Source organism: Megalobrama amblycephala, linkage group LG17, assembly GCF_018812025.1.
Source record: "Megalobrama amblycephala isolate DHTTF-2021 linkage group LG17, ASM1881202v1, whole genome shotgun sequence".
Classification (NCBI taxonomy): Eukaryota; Metazoa; Chordata; class Actinopteri; order Cypriniformes; family Xenocyprididae; genus Megalobrama; species Megalobrama amblycephala.
Genome location: NC_063060.1, coordinates 30160969 through 30184049, shown reverse-complemented (window position 1 = coordinate 30184049; position 23081 = coordinate 30160969). Strand labels below are relative to the sequence as shown.

At 43.0% G+C, this 23081-nt stretch overlaps 1 protein-coding gene across 2 annotated transcripts in view; it reads right to left on the bottom strand.

Moving 5' to 3' along the window:
• chd7 (chromodomain helicase DNA binding protein 7) overlaps window positions 1–23081 on the bottom strand; it is a 58553-nt gene that overhangs the window by 14362 nt on the left and 21110 nt on the right. The window contains exons 2-21 of one of the 2 annotated variants that reach the window (XM_048162432.1): window positions 21069–23059; window positions 15027–15448; window positions 9226–9361; window positions 8765–8884; window positions 8597–8662; window positions 7737–7792; window positions 7381–7495; window positions 6753–6836; window positions 6428–6565; window positions 6179–6300; window positions 5767–6010; window positions 5442–5618; window positions 3474–3617; window positions 3089–3374; window positions 2743–2953; window positions 2381–2576; window positions 2009–2176; window positions 1565–1744; window positions 1268–1378; window positions 431–636 (exon numbers count right to left, since the gene is read on the bottom strand). In XM_048162432.1, coding sequence (XP_048018389.1) covers window positions 431–636; window positions 1268–1378; window positions 1565–1744; window positions 2009–2176; window positions 2381–2576; window positions 2743–2953; window positions 3089–3374; window positions 3474–3617; window positions 5442–5618; window positions 5767–6010; window positions 6179–6300; window positions 6428–6565; window positions 6753–6836; window positions 7381–7495; window positions 7737–7792; window positions 8597–8662; window positions 8765–8884; window positions 9226–9361; window positions 15027–15448; window positions 21069–22883 — 4997 coding nt within the window. In that variant the 5' untranslated portion in view covers window positions 22884–23059. Of the gene's footprint in view, window positions 1–430; window positions 637–1267; window positions 1379–1564; window positions 1745–2008; window positions 2177–2380; window positions 2577–2742; window positions 2954–3088; window positions 3375–3473; window positions 3618–5441; window positions 5619–5766; window positions 6011–6178; window positions 6301–6427; window positions 6566–6752; window positions 6837–7380; window positions 7496–7736; window positions 7793–8596; window positions 8663–8764; window positions 8888–9225; window positions 9362–15026; window positions 15449–21068; window positions 23060–23081 lie in introns of both variants that reach the window. The other variant, XM_048162431.1, reaches the window with a different exon arrangement.

Genomic DNA, 23081 nt, shown 5'->3' with positions numbered 1-23081 from the left:
GGCGATAAAATAAAGCTGGAAGCTGAATATCCTGTCTCATGGCACTGAGATGGACTTCCTGCTAAATCTGGTTTCTATGACGAGCTACGATTGAGGGAAACTGAAACCTATTAATGAGGGACATGAACTGAAAAAGTTAGTTGACTGCAAGAATTTTAACTTGCATGTTTCTATGTGGGAAATGTGTGGAGATATTTTTCCCAGTGGGGGTGCTGTGTTGCCCTACAGGGTCATGTATAGTTGATTTTGAGGAAAAAGCATCTGCTAAATGGCAACTAATTATAAGGAAAGCCCCAGGGAGTGCTAAAGTGCAAGATGTTGATATAGCACAATTGTGATCTCAGTAGATTTTAAGGCTAGCATAGTCTGCCACAAAGATGTTAAAATCAACAACAACGCTTTAATATGACCATTTCCAGACTGCACTCACCCATACACCAGCAGGTTCTTCTCCACTCTAAAGCACTCACTCCGGGGGTACCCCTGGGTTCGGTCCTGGGGCCTCCGTGGTTTCTGAACGGGCTTGTCTTCAGAGTCACTCTCAAGCTCTGAATACTCCATCAAATCATCCTCCTTCATAGAACTGTAGTGACGAGTCTGCTTCCGGACCCGAGGAGTGTCAATCACCAGATTATTCTGACAAGAGATATGACCTGGGGTTAGAACACTCCCTCAAGTATTTAAGACAGCAGAAAAGGATTCTGTTTGTTCAGCATCATGATATATATGATTGCTAGATAGCAAGATAGAAGACCTCTAAATCAAGGACATATGCAGAAAATGTGATAAAGCACTTTTATTTCTCATGTAGATAAAAAGATGCTTAGTGCCTATAATTCTCCTGAGTGCAAAGAACTGTGGTAATTACAAATTTCCCATGGCCAAGTTTAAACAATTTCGCCTTTGCTCAATTACGGCTACATTCCATGCACTGTTAGCCTGGGGAAATCGGCCTCATTAATTATGCCCAGATAGCATATTTATGAGGAGTGACACCACCAAGTGTGGTGGAAAACTACCCAGATTTTAAATTTACACCATCTTCAGTTATCAATTGTCAAACTGAATTATGAATATGATACCTGTCTAAAGCTGCTAATGCATGACCCTGGCATTAACAAAACAATGAATAGTCGGCCATAACTGCTCCACACATGATTACACAAGAAATAGGTGCTACAGATTAGTATCTCACTTTATGCAACATCTCCTGTGAGGCATTTCACAGTACAAGAGAGCGTCTTTCCTCAGTTAATTTGCATCTTACCCTGCCATTGATCACATCCAGGTCCAGCTCTGCTTTCTTTGCCCATTTCTGCCAGAAATCTGGGTCCTCCAGAGAAATGTCGGTTCTGTTCCCAGAGGCCACAAAACTTGCCTGGTAGGGGGAAAAATTCATGTAAATAGTGAGATCAGAGACACTTACCCTTTAGGTTGCACTATTTTAAGAATAAGATGAAATGGGTAGTAAGCATATATGCTGGTAATTACACTGCATTGATAGGTGGGTCAAATGAAATACCTCAGCCATGGCAAAAAAAAGAAAGATTTTGAATGTTATCACCTTAGCAAATGTTGAGCCTTTGCCTTCTGATTCAATAGTAATGGTCTGTGTGCGTCTCTGCAAAATCTGATCAATGTCTTCTTCACAGAACTTGGATCCCTCATCCTCCTCATCCATTAGAGCTCCATAAGCCCCTTTACGAAGGAGGTCCTCAATCTCCTTTTTAGAGAGCTGCTGAACCTAAAAAAACAAACAAACAAACAAAAAAAACTAATGAATCAACTTCACAAAATACAATCTCAAATTTACTGTTTTCATCTTGGGTATTTTATGGAATGGATAAATTTAGGCAGATGGTAAAAAGGAAAATAAGTCTCAGTGCACTGGAATCAGAGGTCTTTCCACTGACTGCCAAAATGTGCAAAGTATGTTTGATTAATGAACCATCTGGAATACTGTTTCAGTGAAACACCACAAGATGGTGGCGCTGTGTGCAGTTCATACCCCATTGGCAGCATTCTCCCTTCCACTCATGGACTGAAGCACAGCCTTGTCCAGTCCTAACTTCAGACTGGCCTTGTCAAACATTTCTCTTTCATAAGAGTTTCTGGTGATCAGGCGGTAAATCTTCACAGCCTTGCTCTGTCCTATCCTGTGGCATCGGGCCTGTGCCTGAAGGCAACAGCACAAAACAGTCACACACACCACCCCTAAAGACTCGCACACACATCCTAGAAAACTGCTAAGGTTGCATAATGTGATAAAGCACTTCCAGCTGAGTTGCTAGCTGGAATGCAGCTTTAAGATACTTTATGAAATAAAATGGCTTCCAATTCAGGTCCAGCACATTATATGGTGTGAAACTACCATGCTTACCTGTAAGTCATTCTGAGGGTTCCAGTCAGAGTCAAATATAATGCACGTATCAGCTGCAGTTAAATTAATACCCAGGCCTCCAGCCCTGGTGCACAGCAGGAACACAAAACGGTCAGAGTCTGGCCGTGAGAAGCGGTCAATAGCTGCCTGGCGGAGATTTCCTCGAACTCTGCCATCTATACGCTCATATGGATACCTAGATTACAGGAAATGGAGCATACATTAACAATAAATATCTAATGGTTGATTTAATTTCTTAAGTATTTTCTGTTATTTCTACCCTGACATATGAGATTGCACATTAAATTAAGAAGCGTTTCTCTCTCAATTCATTGGCAGTGCTGAGGGCTCAGACATCCTACCGTCTCTGGATGAGGTAGTCCTCCAGGATGTCCAGACAGCGCACCATCTGGGAAAAGATGAGCACACGGTGACCCCCAGCCTTCAGTTTGGGGAGCAGCTTGTCGATCAGCACCAGTTTTCCTGCAGCCTGGATCATGGCCTGGAGGTGGAACTCTGGTTGGTCTAAGGGGTGACTCTCCCTGAACTCCTCCATTATCTTCTCCTCAGCTCCTGCAGACAGAGAAAAGAGTGAAATTTAAGTTTGGCTGACTGGAGAAATGGTTATACAATTTAAGCATACACTGTTAGCAAATAAAACAGTTTTCAATTTACATGTAGAGTTTCACATCTGAGATTGTTGCTCACCATTGATGAGGTAGGGGTGATTACAGCACTTTCTCAGCTCCATCATGGTGTTCAGCAAGTTGGGAACACTGGATCCTCCTCCACCTCCGCCGCCGCCTCCTCCGCCGCCTCCACTCTTTGACAGAAAGGCAAAGTTCTTCTCCAAGATAGCACGATAGTATTTCTTCTGCACATTGGTCAGCTCCACTTCAATGATGGTCTCCTCTTTCGGAGCAAGATTCTTCTCTACATCCTCCTTCAGTCGGCGCAACATCATGGGCTTCAGAATGCCCTGCAGCTTTTGTACCTGAAACAAGGAAATTACATCCATTAGAAAACATCCAGGCATCTCTGAAACATTTTACAGACCAAGTACAGTGGTTTAACAAGTGCTGATATTCCATACCTGCTCTTCTGTTTTAAGATCTCCAAACTCCTGCATGAAGGTAGACTCTGAAGGAAACCTGTCTGGCTCCAGAAAATTAAGGAGACTGAAGAGCTCCTCCACTGTGTTCTGCAGTGGGGTCCCAGTCAGCAGGACTTTGTGTTCCTATGGAAGATAGAGAGTCTTAAGTAACAAACAAGAATTAATTCCTCTAAAGTCTTATCCAATGTTGACAAATAAAAGATCTAATCTGCAGTATTGGCAGATACTGATCACGGATTCGGAACACCGAAATAAATACTACATAAATAAAAGGCTTCACATAGACCCACTGCGGTTATTTAGCAATTCTTAACAACAAAGTATTGTAAGTATAAAAAAAAAATAAGAGATAAGAAAGTATCATGAATTGATAACTCTATTTATTGGCAAGCAACATGTGCAATATAGGCCATTCCCCTCCCTTAAAGGTGAGTAGGAACAACTTGGAACTTAAAGATCTCATTTCTATGAAATAAAAAAAACCCCTGAAGTCTATCAACAAAGTTATCAAATGTAAAACTACTGCACAGTCTTAACAGTATAAATTAAATATAGATTAAGCATACTAAATCTACTAAAGAGCAGGGAGTGATTTTTCTGTCTTGTTTTTTTTGATTAACATTTTAATTTTTGAAACAGAAAGCAGCAGATTTTTTGGACTGCTGTCCACTTTAAGACTGAATGCACAGATCCAATATCCTGTTACATGTATGACTTATATCCCTGTTTATGTTCACCAAAGAGAAAATCGACTGACATATTTGTGTGTATTTGACCAGTTAAGCATGAACCTGAACCCCAAAGTATACTTTGCTTCTCTGTGTTCTACTCCGTCTTGGAGCACACAGAAAGCCGCTTGGAGAACAACATCTCTTTCAGGGCTAAATGCAGTTAATAACTCTTATCATCAAGCATGTCCTGCAGTTTAGCAACAGTAGAATGCATTTTACAATAATCACTGATGTAGCTGTTTTGGACGCTGAGTTTTGTCTTTTAGGGAGGAACCAAAGCGCACCGCTGTGATGGAAAGAAATGCACTAAAATCGCACAGCTCTAGTTTCTTGCCGTCACTGCTGTTGTTGCAATGTCTCCGCAAAGATGTTGCACATTTATTGTCCTTTTCAGACACCTGGTAGAACTGCCAGACCAGTTAATGTAGTGAAGTTCTCTTCTACCTTCATGCATTTTTTTTAATCAACTGAATGTGGTTAAGTTTAATAAATTTTTTTTTAAAAAAAAACCCAACATTGAGCAAAAAGCTGAGAAAAACAAGTTTTTGTCAAAGACTACATTATGGATCAGATTCAGAATGATGATCAAAACAGAGTAGATCAAGTCCATCAACACCCCTAATGCTTGCACAGTCCTGTAGCTCATCCTGGGTCAACATTTCATTCAGTAACATTAGGCAGTTTTAATTTATATGCTGTTTAATGTTGGTGATTGCATTATTTTACATATGCATAAGATTATATATGATATTGCTTGTTTCTGCATCATCTTCGCATGTGTTTTGATCAGGAGAATTAGTACTCTTTCAGAAGATGTGTGATAGTGCCCCTAGCGTATTACAGTGAAAACATGGAAAGCTGGAAATCTTGTCAATGGTGGGGAACCATTTTCTCATAAAAGATGAGAAACTTGTCAATGGCAGGAAAAGAGGAAAACGTATTCAGACCGATTTACAAATGTGCCAGATTTTTGAAAAAAAAAAAAAAAAAATGAAATAAAAAAGGAGCATAACAGAAAAATTACTTAAAATGAATTATGATATTTTCAGAGCTGGAAAACATTAAAATGCCCGAATATTAACAGGTTTGCAGCACCATAGGAGCCCTGCATCTAGTAAAAGTGAAAGCTATTGCTGTATTTACAGCAGGTTCTTTTCAGAAAAAAAAGAAAAGAAAAAAAGAAGGTGGTTTTTTAGGTTGAAGTAGAAGCACTAACCATGTCCATCATCTTTAGGCCCTCAAGCAGCTTGCAATTCCTGTTCTTGAGTCTATGAGCCTCATCAATGATCACACAGCGCCATGGCACACTCCGTAGCTCGGGGCAGTCCGTCAGGATCATCTCAAATGTGGTGATGATTGCATGGAATTTGTAGGCTCCCTTTATTACACGACCCTGCAGGAAGATTTTAGTTACGATGAAGGGGCTCTTCAATGCACAGCCTTATGTATAGAGTCCTGGAGAAATCTTGTGAAGCATCAATAACTCAAATGATAAAAAAAATGACCTATGCTATTTAAACAACAACAGAAGCATTCTGTACCTGTGTGTCTCTGTAGTACATCTCATAAGCCTGAATAGTCTTTCGGCTAGCCTGGCTACCGTGATAGACCACTACGTTTAGCTCAGTCCATGTCCTGAACTCCCTCTCCCAGTTGGGAATGGTGGAAAGGGGTGCAATCACCAAGAAAGGACCGTGGATTCCCTTCAGGTATATCTCATAGAGGAATGTGATGGACTGGATTGTTTTGCCAAGGCCCATTTCATCGGCTAAAATGCAGTTTCGTCTGAGAGCAGAAACCAAAAAAAAAGTGCAAATGCACCAGTAAGAATACAATTTTTCATGCAGCGGCTGCAATTCATGACATCCCTGCATTTAAATGACATCAAAAATGCACTTCAGTCCATGTATGTGTGAGTCGTGCAGCTGGACGGCTGGGTAATTGCATACATACGTGTTGTACCAGTTGAAGAGCAGCCAGTTAACTCCCTCCAGCTGGTATTCCCTGAGTGCATTGCCGTTTTGATATTCTCTGGAACTCTCGGATTTCTGCCAGTCACTGGTGGGAGGTCGCTCCTGTTTCAAATAAAACAATTCCCGTTAGTGGTTTCCGTGCAACCGCAAGAACGTGGCCCTCTCCCCTCACTAGCTCAGCACTCCAAAGCTAAAATAAAGAGAGGGCTAGAGGAGTGCCAGCTCTTACCACGCGCTTCGGCTCTGGCTCACGCGCCATCACTCTCTCGAACTCCTCAATCTTCCCTTGGTCGATGTCAGCTTTTAACTCCCACGTGCTGTCCTCGTAGGCTAAGGAGCACCACTTTACCAGGTACAAAGTTACAGGCTGTAGGAACACACATTAACACAACAGTTTTCCAAAAGAGGGTTTTCACATCTTTCTGAATTTTCTGGGGGTGGTCTGACTGACATCTTCACAGCTCTCGTAAGAGCTTTAATCAAGGTTATCCATGTTTTGAAAGACAGATGGTTTGAGAATGATTGAAGCAGATGGATGAGAGAGACAATCATACCTCTCCATTTTCATCGGTGCTTTCAGACACATCCAAAACTCTGTCCACCTCCACATAATCTGGGTTGAAGGGCTCATCATCCATCTGTCAATAAGAGTGTGATTGATTGGTTAGTTGGAGCACTGCAGAATGGCGGTTTCACTGCCGCTTGAGCCGCAACTACTATGAGCCTCTAAATGAGAATCTACCAGGTGGAATAATTTTCTGATGTGGGTGGCATAAATCTCTCTGGGAAAACCCCACCTGGTTTTGATAGTGAAAAGCCCTTTCGAATGATAGTGTGGAGTTGCACACCAGAAATGAAAGTCTCAGCATACATTTCAATACAACTGCTTGAATTACTTTAACTTGTGAACCGAACTAAGCAGCATGTTAAGGAAGATTGCGTGCAACTGAGATAAGGGCTTGAAGTGAGGCGTTTTATTGCTTTAGCATGCATGAGATTGTTCAAAAAGCCACTATAATACCAGCACAATACACCACTGTTGAGCATACATACTGCCACCATTATCAGTGAGGGCCATAAAATGAGGGGGGAAAAAAACAGAATGGAAAAAAAAAAAAAAAAAAAAAAAAAAAAAAAAGACAAAATGGTGGAGGACAAGGAAAATGGAGGGCTGATGCTAACCTCACTAAGGAAGTTACTGAGGGCTTGCTTGGCTTTGAACCTCTTAACCTTCTGCTGGATTCTCTTATCCTTCTCCAGCTCTTCGATGTCTGCCCAGCGACAATGCAGGTAGGAACTGAAGAAAAAAAATACAATAAAAAGTCATGGGTGAACAATGACTTAACAGGTTTATTGTCAGGTTATGAACCATCGGCATGAGTAGTTTTAAACTTAGACTCATTTAATAGTTTAGTAGCTTGTTTGCATTATTTGGTAAACTGATTCAATGTTTAACTGTATGTTTAACTATTCTCCAATTACCTTCATTATGCAAGAAGGCCACATTAGCTAGAAGACATGTTAGGTGAGATACTTACAAGCCTTTGAATTTGACATAAAACTCCTCAACTTCCACCTCTTCACCAGATGACAACTGTAAAATAAGCAGCAGGAATAATATTTGATCAAAACGTGTTTATAACATGTTTGGCCTTGAAATCACTAGTGTGCATATTATTCAACCATCACACCATCAAATAATGTAACTCATTTCCTGTGACAAACAACTGTGTTTTAGCATTGCTCTCAACTGTAATGCCCCAGAACAAAAGCAGTATGACAACAGGGACTAGGAGGAAACAAACCCAAAAAAAAAAAATGAAAAAAAAAAAATAGAGCAATCCTCCTCCTATTCTCTTTCTCCAGCTAGTAGTACGCTGTGCGGCTGAGTCATGAATCACTTCAGCTCCTCTACCACACACAGCCCCATTCACAGGGAGCTGACCCAGGGCCTGGCTTCCTGCCAAAACCACAGCGCTACGGCAGACGCCAAACCTACCATTTCCTCGGGCGGGAGCCCATTTGCAGCTGCGCTACTAAAAGCCATGCACGGTGTATTATTTTTGGCCAGGCTTTGTTTTGTGGAGCGGTTTCAAAGGAGTAACGTTGCACACGGCCTGCATCTAAGGGTCTGAGATTAAACATGCTGAGAGACAGTTTATTCTTACAAGGTTTCATCTCAAAACCTCACACGGCTTTGCTCTGAACCGGCCACAGCCTTTACTGGATTAATACTACTACTGTCAGGCAGAAGACAATATGAGCCCACTCAGGCATCTTCCTGGCAATCACAGGGTCTGGGGCAGGATTTGAGACAGCTGTTAGGTGTAATCTGCCCTTATCCAGCTGACAGCAGTGGTTAAAGCTCATGTGAGAGGCTTTTGGTGGCTCAGCTCACCTCTTTCTTTCCAATGCGCATCCCCATGATCTTCTCCACCACAGGGCCCTCCGCATCTGGCAACTCCTACAGTACACACAGGAATGAAGGACACAGAGTCAGTGTGAGAACATCCATCACACATAATCAGCAGGTTACATCAGCAGTTTTCTAACTCGTGATATTGACCTGCTGCTCAGATGTTGTTGGAGACTTTGGTCCTGGGGAATCATCTCCATCATCATCAGAAATTCTGAACTCCAGGTCCTCAGTATAGCGTTTCCTCTTTACCTGCCGGCTAGATCGCCTCTTCTGTAGCAAACATTCCCCCGAAAAAAAAAAAAAAGTTGGACAAATGGTCAAAAAGGGAAAAAAAGAGAGAAAAAGACAACATCAAGTCTTTAATCTGAGAGATTACCAATAAACCAAATAAAATCAGCTATGATAATGTTTGTGTACGATGATGTGCTACCACTTATATTAAGTAGGATGAAGATGCCATTTTATCGTGTCAATCTTTAGGTATCGGTTTTAGCCACAGAAAAACCCCATATCTACCACTAGCAAAGAAAACATTCAAACTTTTCTTAGAGACAATAAGAACTTTATTGGTTTTTATTAGCCAAAGTGAGAACTTTAGCAATATTTACCTGAACTCCATCATCTTCCTCCTCCTCTGGTGAATGTGGCGGTGTTTTATCCACATCAGATGTGACCGAGGGCTCTCTCTTGCGCTTTGCCTCTTTCTTGGTGCTGTTACTGGACTCGAAGTCAGATTTTTTTGCACTGTGGGTGAACAGGGAGGTTTGGTTAATGTAACAGTCACACCAATAAACCACAGATTTGTCTGGGTCAAATGTCAAACCATAAAGCTGAAAAGTTTGTTAAAAACCAAAACACCACAACGGTTCATACCAGTCCAAGAACTTTAATGCCTTGAATGCCATGAATGAATGCATAAGGGAAGGTGTATATTTAGGGCCCGAGCACCAATGGTGTGAGGACCCTATTGTAATTGCTCGGCCAATTATTCTTCGAAATGAATTGCATTTGAGGGCCTAAACATGCTCAAACTCATGAGACTTTGCAAACACGTCAGAAGTGGTGAAAATTTACATCTGATATGGGTTTCAGAATTAGGTGTGGCAAAATGGCTCGATAGCGCCACCTACACATTTTCAATCAAGTGCCCTTCGTGCTACGTTTCACGTATAGCTATGAAATTTGGTACACACCTGTAACAGCCCAATACCTACACAAAAGCCCCTAGGTGCAAAATCTGTAAACCCAACAGGAATTGAGATATAATTTTCTTTGCAAAATTTTGGCAGTTTTTGCCATTTCCAGACATTGTACTTTAACGAACTCCTAGAGCTTTAATCAGAACAACATCATATTTGGTTGGTCTAATTTAAAAGGCCTTTGTGACGTTAAATTGCGAAGATCTTGAGTTTTCACTGAAGGGCGTGTCCGTGGCAGCCTGACAAAGTTTGATGTTTCTCCATGAAAAAGGAAGTTGTTGTAACTCGGGCATACAATGTCCGATCTGCACCAAAACTTCATGTTTTATTAGAGTCCTGTCCTGAAGACATCTACACTGCAATATTCAGTTACCGTCAAAGCGCCACCTATGGCTAACAGGAAATTACATGTTTTACACTGTGATCAACTCCTCAGAGATTTAATCAGAACCGCATCATATATGGTCAGTCAAATCTTAAGGCCTTCACAATGTTAAATTGCAAAGATCTTGAGTTTTCATTGAAGGTCGTGTCTGTGGCGCCCTGACAAAGTCTGATGTTTCGCCATGAAAGAGGAAGCTGTTGTAACTCATACAATGTTTGATCTGCTCCAAACTTCACGTTCGATAATAGTCCTGGCCTGAAGACATCAACATGGCAATATTCAGTTACAGTCAAAGTGCCACCTGTTGGCAGCAGGAAGTGTGGTACTTTGAAATGGCTTTGCCATATTTCCCTTTGTATTTACATGCATGTCACCCACTGTTCACTGTTTTCCTAAGGTCAACGGGTGGCAGTGAGCCCGGGTGCGAGGGCTTTTTCATCGCTGCTTGCAGTTTTAATTTCCGATTGTTTCTATTTTTCAAAATCACCTGTTAGCTTCAACAGTTTAATTTAGTAAATGGACAAAAATGTTTAAATGCAAGTAGTTTAAATTAAGATGAGATGTACAATTGTAGAATAAGCAAAGTGTCTAATCATACAAGAATGACAAATGCAGTTTAAAGCAGTTTTAATATTGAGTACAACATCACACCCACAGGACACTGCTATTGCAACGTCACGTGAACCTATATGGGCAACTTTAACGCAAGGAGGAAAAAGAAAATGATCTCAGGCTGTCCATAGTTTTTGTATTTGTTTCTATAGTTCTTCTCAATTTTACCTTGCGTCTACACACAGACCAAGAAAAAATTAAAAATAAAAAAAATAACACTTTAAGGTCCTTTGCCTCTTAAGTTTGGTTACGGACAGATAAAAGAGGGAATAAGAGAGGGAAGACAAGAACTAGTTAACTCCACTTCCAGTTCAGAGTCGTGCTCTCTCCCTGCCACAGATTACACAATGCCCTGGAGGTTTTTGCGCTCTCTCGCTCTGGGGCCCCCCTCTCTCTTTTCATTCGCACGCCAAGAGCAATCAAATTGCCCTGGTAACCGGCGGTCACGTGACCCGCACCTGTTCCTCTGGCTGGACGCCACTGGCTAAAGCCATCTGCTTGCCTCAGTTAGAGTCTCTCTCTCCAACACTCCTCAAGCACCTGCAGCCGCACCGCTCTGTGGCTTTGGGTTTCATACTGTCACTGCTCAGCAAACACAGCCAGAAATAAGGAGAAAAAAAGGCACATACAAAAGGAAGAAAGAAAAAGGGACAGGAGGGGGAAAAAAGCCACGAGGGCAGGAAGAACACTCTGTTTAGGGGGAGGGATGACAGGCTTCCTTTCGATGGCTGACCTTTATGAATCATAAAATGCAAAGAGCTGCTATAGGACAGAGGACATTCACTGAAGATCCAGTTGAACAGGCCAGCAGGGTGGGCCATGGCGCGTGTAGTCTTTGAGATGAACGGGCAGAGAGAGAGGCTAATTGGCATTAGTAAGGGGAGGATGCAGGCCCTACTGCAGGTTTGTATGAGCCACACTGCTCCAGAGCTGACACTCAGGAGGAGGAGAGAGGGCCAGGGGGTTAATGGGACACCTGCCGTCGCCAGTGAGATGACTCATCTTCAGCTGGACCCCCGCACGGTGCTCTCTCTAACAGCAGCTGCTCTCACACACACACCCGTTTACCCTCAACAGCTCTTTTGCAGCGTCGCACAGGCGCAAACGTAAACAAGCATACATAAGAAAAAAAACGCAGAGAACGAACATGCTACGACAAGTTAACAACTGCAAATAAAAACGGGCATCTGTGTCCTTCAAAGCAAGCAGGCTAATTAGGAACCACCAGACAAAACAAGGTCACACTTATTTCAAAAAGAGGGACAGAACCCAAACACACCCTGTTAGTCAGAGTACTAACAAGAGGAATCAATGGAGGTGGTGCAATTAAAATTGTGCTAAACGTGCCTGAATTAGTGGAGGGGAAATGCCTGAGAGTGCCGGACTTTGAGGGAAGAACGTGTGGAAAGAGGATGTGAGTGGGTGAGTTGAGATATGCAAGAGAGGGAACACAAACTGTGCTGTGGAATGGGAGGAAAGAGAGGGAGGGCTAGAAAGAGACTCGGCAGAAGGATTGTGAGCGTGTGATAATAGGTGGAAAAGGACAGTGTAGGCATGCAAGAGTGTGTGAAAGTGTTAGAGGCCCAGTCGAGGAGAAACACAGGAAGAGAGTCGGGGGGGAAGCAACAGTGTTGTGTCTTGTGCTCTCAGAGCAAGGTCACCCGTGCTGTGGAGCCATTCAATTCCTCAGCATCATTGAGAAGGCTGGTTTATTACTGAGAGTGCAACTGTGCTCAAAAAGAAACACATTCTGCATTACACAGACTTGTGTTTCATTGTACCTCTGAACAAAGCAACATACATCTTACAAAACAAAGTAACACACATCTTAAGGTGGTTAAATTGCCAAGACTATTCAAACTACTTTTTTAGCCTTCTTAAAGTCATTTCAAAGTGGAGGGACTTTCAAGTGCATAGCGTGGGGGCTGGCTTTTTGTTTTAAATAAGAGAGGCTTTGATGGAATTGGGCAGCACCGGCAATGTGAGTCTTCACTCTTGCTCATCCCCCCAGTGGCTGCGCATTTAGCGTTCGGCACACTTCTCGAATCCATTCACCGTACTGCCTCACTCGCTCGCTCTTTTGAGGCAGTGGCCTGTCTGATCACCAAAGTAGCAAACCCAAGAATTCACAGGAACTGAAAACTCCCAAGCTCTGGTGGGACAGGCCTGGCAGTCTTAGAAAGATAAAATAAACAGGAAGGACAAAGTTGGATGCTTGGTCCTTTCCTTCTGTTGTGCCATCCACCTCTCTGCACTTTGTCTTTGAGGTTCAGTCACACAGAATTCAACTTTTTTTTCCACTGGAGTCTGGAGGGAAGACAAGGTGGAGCGCTTGTTTGAGGACAAATAAGCAAGCAGTCTGGCGTAAAGGTGATGTAGTCAGACTCACAAGCAAACAGGCATGCTGGTCCCGCAAGCGAAGAGCTTTGAGTACACACATTGCAGCACTTCCTATGCAACCGCGACTGTTGTGGTTTTTATATGTGAGCGCACAGGATGTAGCTAAGATAATCTGCGAAAGAGAAAAAGAGTCTGCTTCGACATGAGAAAAAAAAAAAAAAAAAAAAAAAAAAAAAATCAAAGGGCTGACGGAACTGCCCACCCAGGTTAGGTGGTTATGCAGTTAGAAAAAACCCCCACCAACCAAAATGGGGGCTTTGCTGTAGTTGCTTGGGAACCTGCCAATAAATTGAAGGTGAGAGGTGTGTATTTGCAATGCAAAACAGTCTTCTCGTGGGGGGAAAAGAGCCACATGCAATGCAGCACTGAGGAGGGATCTTTCTGAAGTGTTTGATGGCTGTATGTATGTATAGGGGAAACAAACCTGGGTACACAGACAGTCACATTTTACCCTGGGTGCGGCCTGAGAATGACTATTTATAGTTGTACTTTCTTTGTCAGATAAGAATGCCAACAGATATAAGGCCAAGACTTTTAACGTCCAACCTACTTTCCTGTACTCCACTTGCATGATCGAAACTACTAACTAAACAAGGAAAACATTAAAAGAGTTGATAAGACAGACAACAAACAAATGGAGAAGGGGGAAGGGAAATGAATGACATACTCTCATCAAATGTGAGATGTGCTATATGTAGCCCACTTTTTGAGAAATGGGGCCACACAGTTTTAAAACTATCCACAGGGACTCTCCAATGCCACACATCCAGCACTGTAGCAGATTTGGTCAAATTCAGGCCGGCATGATTAATGAGACAGCATTGTGAACTAACTAGCATTATTTGCCATTTTGAATGGAGACATTCCCCCTCCTCTTTTTCTTTTTCACAAACACACACACTTTCATCCCTCCTCCCCCTTTTAGATGACCTACTGCTCTGGCACTGTGCTGCAGATGAGCTTGCTTTGGCCTGGCCCTTTTCCTTTGGATGAAAGGGACGCGGTGGTGGAGTGACGGGCTTTGGATAGGAGAGGGGAGGAGGTTAAGGGGGAAGGCTGACACATTCCTCAGCCGGATCATGTTACTACCTCAGCTAGAGGAAAAAAAAGGCCATATAACCTTGGTGCTCTGCATATTTAGGATGAATGCATTTTTATTTTCTTTTTTAAGGGGGATAGAAATGGGGAGAAATAAAGGAGAAAAAAAAAAAAAAAAAGAAAAGAAGGGGGCATCATTTAAAATGTGATGAGCACCATTTATCCAGAAGAGAGACAGATATACAGTGGATTTACATGATAGCATGCTGTTTTAGGCAGTGATTATTAACATAACATTCTTGACAGAAAAATGACCAGAAAAGATGACAGTACCTCTTCACAGAGCTACAGAATGAAGTTCATGTAACTAGGGAGGGTTTATCAGAAAGGCGTCAAGTTTGTGGTTTAGCGCTTGCAGTTCAAAGCAAAAAAAGCTGTTGTCTTTTACAATCTATAGACAATATCAAGTTCCTTGGGTCTCAAAAGTGTAATAAATAATAACCTGATGCTTCTGAACTGACTGAACTGATTATAGCACCATCAGCTTGTACCACACCTAGAAAACAACTCATAGAAAACATATCTACAGTTCAATTAACTAGATGATCACATGAGGATTTTTGACTCAATCCACATGTACATGGGTAAACACAATAAAGATGTAGATATTACATTTGGAAGGTCATGTAAATATGGGGTACATTTGCAACATTTAGATTATCAAACAGTTTTTTAAGGCAAGGTAAAAACTACAGAAAGCTCAAATTTCACATACCTGGGCTTTTTGGAGCTCTTAGGCTTCGGGGTGGCAGTCTTCAGTTTTTTCTCTTTAGGTTCCTTGGGTTCTTTGGGTGTCTTGGGAGTCTTCGGGGTTTTCGGAGTCTTGGGCTCTTTCGGTTCCTTGGGCTCCTTCTCCTTTGGCTTCTTTTTGCTCTTCTTTTCAACAACAGACTGTTCCACGTGAGTCAAAAGACTGTCTCCCTCGTTCATCAGAGCAGCTGCCTCTCCACCAGCCTCACCGCTGATGTCGTTACCCTCCTGGCCTTCACTTACCTTGGCTTTCTTCTTTTTCTTCTTTTTTGGCTTGAGCTCGCTCTCCGTCTGCTGTATGTCACAGCTGGCTGGTTGGAGGTTTGGGCCCGAGGCAGGTGCCTTACTGGATGTTATCATCTCCAGGGAAGGGTCTGATGGAGAATGCTGATGACAGGGGAGAGAAATGAGGAGATCTGTTAGCACCAAGAATGAAGAAATATAAATCAGGGCAGAACATGGAATTAGAGGATTTCCTTCTTGTATTTTTTGCATATCTCACGGGCACAAAGAAGCTAAACAAAGCTCATGGAATCACTCCATTACGTCGATCAACTCCAGAAACATTACAAATATCAAAAAAAAAAAAAAAAAAAAAAAAAAAAAAAAAAAAAAAAATCAGACAAGCTAGACTAAGAGGGGGGAAAGGGAATAAAAACATCTTAACATTTTTATGTACTCAAACAGCTGCCCCTGCTGCTGTTGGCCCTTAAGGCATGCCATGTTGCATGGTCTGATTCCCTTTGCTCCCATTAGTGCCAGTGCTAGTTGTAGCTCAGCAGAATCAACGCAGCAATGGTTGCCTTTTTTCTTGCAGTTATCTCCATTCCCCTCTCCATTCATGGCAAAGACAGACTGACAGGGAACATGTTGGCAGCTGTGCTAAGAGTCCAGCTTCTCAGAGTCCCTGCAGCAGATGGGACTGCGGTATTATGACACTAATAAATTATATCTATAATTCATAAATGCCTCAATTTTAAACGTCAGCAAATTTAATGCAATAGGCTACAGCTTTCGAAAGGCATATACACAAAAAACTGCCCTGGTGAAAACCGTTTCCATCCTGGCGAATCAGGAAGATTGTGTTTTCTTTATAAGCCGTGTGTTGATTCTAGACTAGAGTTTTATTGCATACCATGCACTTCGCTTTAAAACAAAAGACTTTGTAAACCACATCATTGTGGTGATGAAATGCATATTTCCTGTAAACAACAGCATGAGAAATAAGGGTGCGCCGTGCATGCCAAACAGTGGCAAGGTCACAGAAAATGCCCAACACCCAGTCCAACGGTGGTCATTAGAGCAGCTGGAACAGCGAGTGTTCTTCTGGCGCTTTAACGGATAAATGTCTCTCCTCCTGCCAAGCCTCCCCAATAATCAATTGCATGAATGACAATAGGCCTACCGCATGCGCTCTCTGCATTTCTAATTTGACAGCAGCAGTCCAGAATACAATATGTTCAATATAGGATTTCATCTCTCGGAGGGGAAGACTGACGTGTCAGTTAATCTAGCAGGCAAAGTGCTCACTCGATGAGCTAAATACTCCCTGAAGGAGCACTGCTCTTCGGCTGAGCACGGCAGGCTTTTTGCAGGGTGAACCCATGAGTTAACACCCAATTCATCTGATGAAAAGCTGGCTCCCAGACATGGAGCCTAACCCTAGCTAAACTTTATCTTCAAGATTCATTACTTACTGCTGCTGAACTTCAGTCTGCTTCTGGCTCAGAGCAAATATAATGAGCTACAAATTTATGGCACTGAAACACCTAGATACTGTAAGCTACTTACTAGCAGCTAACTACTCCACATACACCCCCCACCCCCCCAGAATAAAAGAGCTTGAGAATGCCGGTGAATCTCGGTGTCAAACAAGTTTATACATCTTTGTGGCTGTAATAAACTATAAAATGGACAACAAAAAGAAAACCTGCCATGTTAGGACTTTAAGACAAATATCAAAAAGCTGTCCAAACAGAAACACTAAAACATTTATACACTTGACATTTTACCCATTCTGTGTCACAACTTCCTTTTACAACATTTAGTTTGCGCAAATTAAATGGCAGCAAGTGCAAACATACAACAGTACCTTCCTGGCTATATAAGCTGAATAATTAGGAAGTACTGCTCTGTTTGCGTCTGACCCAGACAGAGTGCGACACCACTAAGATGGCTGTCAGCTGCTGTCAGCAGAGAGTCTCAAGAAGCTAGCACCTTGCATAAACTGTTAAAAAGGAAATAAAGGAATAATAAACATGGCTGTTCACTCTTCATACAGGGCATTACTGGATTTAAGACACGGCTAGGGCTGTCACACGGTGAAGGAATTTCCCTTGCAGTGATGTTGTGTGGATCAATATCGCGAACAGCAATATTATCGCCATAATATTATGCTGTTATATAAATAAGCTTGTTGGGCTATTTTTATATTTATAACTGTTATTTCCGATTATCGAATCTGTATCAGCACTGGCACATCTTTGGGTGTGCTAGACAGGCTGTCAGTTAGTGAAGTAATGTTACGCCAGTAGGTGGCGGCAAGGGAATGTCTTTATGAGTGAATCATCAAATAGTTCATTATACGCTTAAACTGATTCGCATATGAAACAAGGTGTTGAAAATAATGTAACCGAGTGCTACTTCACAAGGCACAATTGACAATCTGCGCATCACCTGGGTAACGCTGAAGCTGATGTTTCACTTTAAAGAGATCAATAGCATTGATTCAGTGTGTTGAACAGCGTTGATGCCAGTCATTGGAAGTCCCCTTAAACGTTGAAAGGATACTACGACAAAGATATTGCTTTTATCTTCTGACAACTGATGGCAAACTGATTTTTTTTTTCTTTCACAAATACATGGCATGACCTGAAGGACAGACGCAAGTAAAATCGCACATGCTCAGTTCCCTTGTCGCTGTCTGTTCTCTCTCTTCTGTTGTGTGTGGGGTGGAGCTGCCTGAGCCCCGCCTTCACCTCAGATAGCAGATGATATGACTGAGGCAGTGGGATAGGCTAAAATGTTTGTGGAATTGTTTTTTTTTTTTTTTTTTATGTAAACAAGCACGGATGTACACACAATGGGCAATATACAGGGTCACCAAAATTTGTCAAGGTCATGTCCATGTATCTTGCAACAATTTGATATAGTAATTATCACAACAGGCCTAGTCATGACAAAATCTCATGCATGCATTCCCATCTGAACTTCTATTTTAGTTCTTAAAGCCCAGTGTGATGCTGTGAACACTTGCGCTTGGTACCAGTATGACTGGAGCCACAATGAAGAGTCTGTTCCCTCAGATGAAGCACTGCTTTACTTAAAGGTCACACTCTTTTATTTCTCATCAAACCGCTCAATATTCCATGAGTGACACAGCTCTGCCAATTAATAATGCGAAAAATGAGCACAATGTGGTCTGAGCAGTGCAAAGGGGGACTATGTATCTTTGATAACATGAAGTTTTCAGCAAAAGTAGTGACCATCACATCTGACTCACTTCATACAAACTTCAAACAAGTATAGAACTAACAAAACAGAGGACTTGAACTATTGTTAATGTACGCAATTTATATTCCTGCCCAAAAATTTTACAACCGCTACTGTAGGTTTCAGAAATGAGATAAGGTAACCTGATATTAATAAAATTGACATGGTCACTTAGCTGGTCTAATTTTATTTAAAAGGCGATGTAATGAAAGTAGTGACATCTTTTCATTTGTGTTGTGTACAGAGTAAAATGGACTATAGAAAAAGACAAAAACGTAGGCCAGGGACTTGGTTCTATGTACAGGGCCCTATGATTTCTGCGATGCAGAAAACGCGGACGGAATCCAGTCATAAAAACGGAATTTACTATACAACATGGAATGTCACGGAATTGGTCAAATTTTTGATGGATAAATAAAAAGCAGGTCAGTACACTTAAATCAAATTGCGATATAGACTAGTGTCTGGTGAATATTAAACTGCAAAAAGACTATTTAAATGTGAATCCTGCATGTCTTTGTGCCTCTGAAATGAATAACGCAGAAACGTGGTTTCATTTACCTCTCATACACACACGCATGCACACACTGAAGCACGCGCAACGCTCGCAACGTTTTCATCCTCTTAAACGCTTCGTTTGAGAAAACTTTCGTCATAAACAGAGAAACTCAAAGCTCTCGGCAAGCCGTCAAAATAAAAGTTCGATTTAACTTGACAAACATATTACTGTTGCACAGTAGAATTTAGATAAATTTAATAAATTATTAAAACTATATTAAGGAATAATCTCAGTTTTTCTTCCATGTTTTAATGTTTTAACAGTAAAGCTCTGTTGTGTAGCACATTGCTATTCATTCATTTGGTTGCCAGAAAAATTAAAATACGCAACAATTTCTGGGGGGGGCATTTTTTAATAAAATTATTGTTTTTAAGAATTCAATTAATTAAACTTGCTTTTTGGTTATTAAAATGTAATTCAACCATTAAAATGGAATCCAGAAAAGTAAAAACAGAAAACAGAATTTGGTAAAAATAAAACAATTTGATGGGAAAAAAATAAAACGTATATCATAGGGTCAATAATTTTTTTGTTAAACTTTTAATAAAATGTTGGTAAACTGGATAAGTTCCATTTTTAAGTTAATGTTAAGTTAAATTTAATTTAACCATTAAAATAGAGTCCAAAAAAAACAAAAAAAAAACAACTCTGAATAAAACGGAATCCGGAAAAATTAAAGTTCAATTTGGGGGGGGGGCAAAACAGATTTCATAGGGGCCTATACGTATCAGTTTATTGATTGGATAGAAGTATATCTGATAGTGAGCTTGCAGTTATTTGTAAGAAATGTAAGAATTTAAGTGGACTAAATGTTTGGTCTGACGTGTCACGAGAGAAGCCTGTCATTTCAGCATCGAGTAAAGACATTTCGATTAAAAACTATGAGATCTTGGAGCAAAGGACAGGATTATTCAGAACTGAATAATCCTGAAGTGTTACTGGACAAGATAAAGCTGATTTGTGATTCTGGATCTGCTTTGTATATGCTGAAATGCCAAAACAAAAATTGAGATGACAAAAAAAAAAAAAAAAAAAAAAAAAAAAAAAGATCAGTAACATGCATTTAGAAAATATGGTGAAAATTCATGCCCACTTTAAATCAAACCACACCATATTAAAAAGAAAAAAATATTAAGATCAAACGTCTTTAGGCAACTCATGATCCGGACATGTATTTCATCTAGGTCACAAGTGAAGTGGATGAATTAATACTGACTGATCTCAAATGTCAACCACAAAACTTTAATATCAGCACACAAACAAAGAGACACCATCACTGACATCGAGCCATGGCTGTCAATGGTGGTATGGATGAGAAAGAGACAAAAATGCTATGTGCAGGATGTGTATGCTGGAATAACAGCAGCCATTGTGTGTGAATGGGTCACTAGAGAAAGAGGCTTTCAGAGCAAAACAAGCTAATGGTATCAGAAGCACGTGACACACACAGCTATTGAGAGCTGCTAACCTCCCTTCCCCACTGGCTCCCTCCTCCACCCTCCCAACAGGACGCATCCTGCTGTACGCCATTAACTCACGCATGAGTCCTCCGAGACAGGCAAAGCAAACAGAGAGAGCAGAGCGAGAGAGAGACAGAAATGATGCAGACAGAGAGCAAGCAAGAGCGAGAGGGGAACGGAAGGAGTGCAGACGGGGGAGGAGAGTGATGCTTACTGCGAGCAGGAAGGGAGCATTTCCCCTTCAGAGTGGGAAGGGGGGAGGGGTAGGGGTTAGGAGATTAGCACTGTGGCGCCTGTGTCTTGGGGAGGGCCAGGATATGCAGCGAGGAGGAAACAAACAGCTGTAAAAATCCATTTCCACACTTGTGGGGCACAGGCGGCACCATAGCCACCATAGAAACCCTCAAACGGGCCTTCTGCCACCCACAAGCACAACATGGATTTTCCAAAAGACTTTTAATGGCAATGGAATGCATGCTTCATTTGCACAACTCACCTGCATGTGAGGCACTTTCTGCATGGGTGGAGGCGACTGGTGAGGAGGTGCCCATGCCTGCTGAGATGGAGGGGAGTTCTGGTGGTGTGCACCCAGGTGTGTCTGTGACGGAGGAATAGAGGGAGGGGTGTGCACCTGCTGCAGCTGTTGCTGCTGGAAAGGTAATGGGGGCGTCTGCAGCTGCTGGCGCTGTGCTTGAGCAAGCAGCCTCTGGTCCTGCGGGCCCAGCGGCTCTGTGTGGTTTGCACCCAGTCCTGCTGGAGGTCTTCCTTGAGCGCTTGTGGCCCTGTGATTGGGTGACAAAGCAGCATACATCTGGGTTGGTGGAGGATGTGGATGTGAGGGATGTGATGGCAGCTGTTGGTGGGGATGCTGCTGTGCTGCATTCATTGGGCATGCTCCTCTCTGAACGTGAGCCATAGGACCTTGAGATTGATGTGGCACGCCAGGGTAGCTGCCAACATCAGTTCCCAAACCAGCACTGGGTGGCCGGCCCTGCTGGGGAGGTGGGGTGCCTGCAGGGGTAGCCAGGTTCCTCATGGGCGACATGGAAGGAGGGGAGGCGTATGATCCCTGAGGTGGAGTCGGTAGATGCTGTTGCTGCAGCTTCTGCTGGGCTGTAGACTGGTTCTGAGCTTGATGCATAGGCTGGGTGTTGATTTGGTTCACATGAATGGGCTGCTGGTGCATTGGTCCCTGTTGAGCCCCAGGTGTGGGGTAACGCTGGGGCCCTGTTGGGGCAGGGTAGCGTTGCACCTGGGTCACAGGAGCATTAGGATTGCTGTTGCTGCTGGTGGTAAGGCTCAAGTTGGGACTCATCCCTGAAGTGTTGGCTAATCCCTGATTAAGGTTGCCGTACGAAGGATAGGGAGGGTACTGCCCTGAGCTGTTTACAGTGTTGGAAGGGACTTGCTGGTTGTGCATGTTAAACCCCATGTTTTGATGGGGTCTTCCTCCCATGACCTGCTGCTGTTGCTGCTGTCGTGAAGGGCTTTGTGGGAACTGGGGGTTATGGCTGGCGACGGACTCCGGATGAACCGGACCCTGGCCGGGTCTGTGGAGAAACTGCTGATTGGGTTGCTGACTAGGCTGTGCCGGATGACGCATGGGGGGCCCTGACATGCTGGGATTCTGAGTCATCCCAACGTGCCCCATGAAATGATTGGCATCCTGAGGGAGGGCTTGTGGAAAGTGGTTCATTCTAGGAGGTGTTTGGGTCTGGTTGTGACCCTGCATGGCATAGTCACCGCGGCCGATAAAAGGGCCCATTTGGTGGGCGTGTCCTTGTGGTCCAGAAGGTCCATGCTGATGAGAAGAGGCTTGTGGAGGCTGCTGCTGGAAAGATGGTCGAGCTTGTTCGGGCACCTGCATTGCTTGAGCACCCCACACATTTCCACCATCTGGGAATGATTGGCTCCGCCCATCTCCTTGTGCACCTGGGTAAACGTGATGCCCTGCAGTCCCTCCCGCACCTGGCGGAGCACCATGATAGCGGGAATGAGGGGAGGACATGCCATTTACTGGTCCGTTCCCCATCATTCGGCCTCCCTGCTGGTCCATTGGATGCATTTTGGGCTGCTCATACTGATTAAAGTGGTCAAAATGGTGGCCAAGCTTGGCCTGTCCAGGAACAGCAGGTGAGGAGAGGTGAAGAGAAGAGGGGAGCTGCCCGTAGCCTTGGTGCTCATGGGGCATCTGTTGACTCATGGGATTTGCCTGACCTTGGGGGTAGCCACAGTCCCCCAGGCCCTCCAACTCATCAGAGAACAGATTCCCATCGTCTCCGAAGAGGTTCATCATGCCTGGGTCAGCCATGGCTGCAGTGCTCCTGCTGTGCAGCCGAGCTTCAGGAGCAGGACAGGGAATGTGTGCTCACACAGAGGTGGATGTCCTCAAAGCCGCTAATCCGCTAACTAATCTGCAGCATGTCACTCCATATTTCCTTAATTCTCTCAGAGAACGCAGCGTCAGGCAAAGTCAGGTTACGGGACCTGGAAAGGAAGGGAGAGAGAG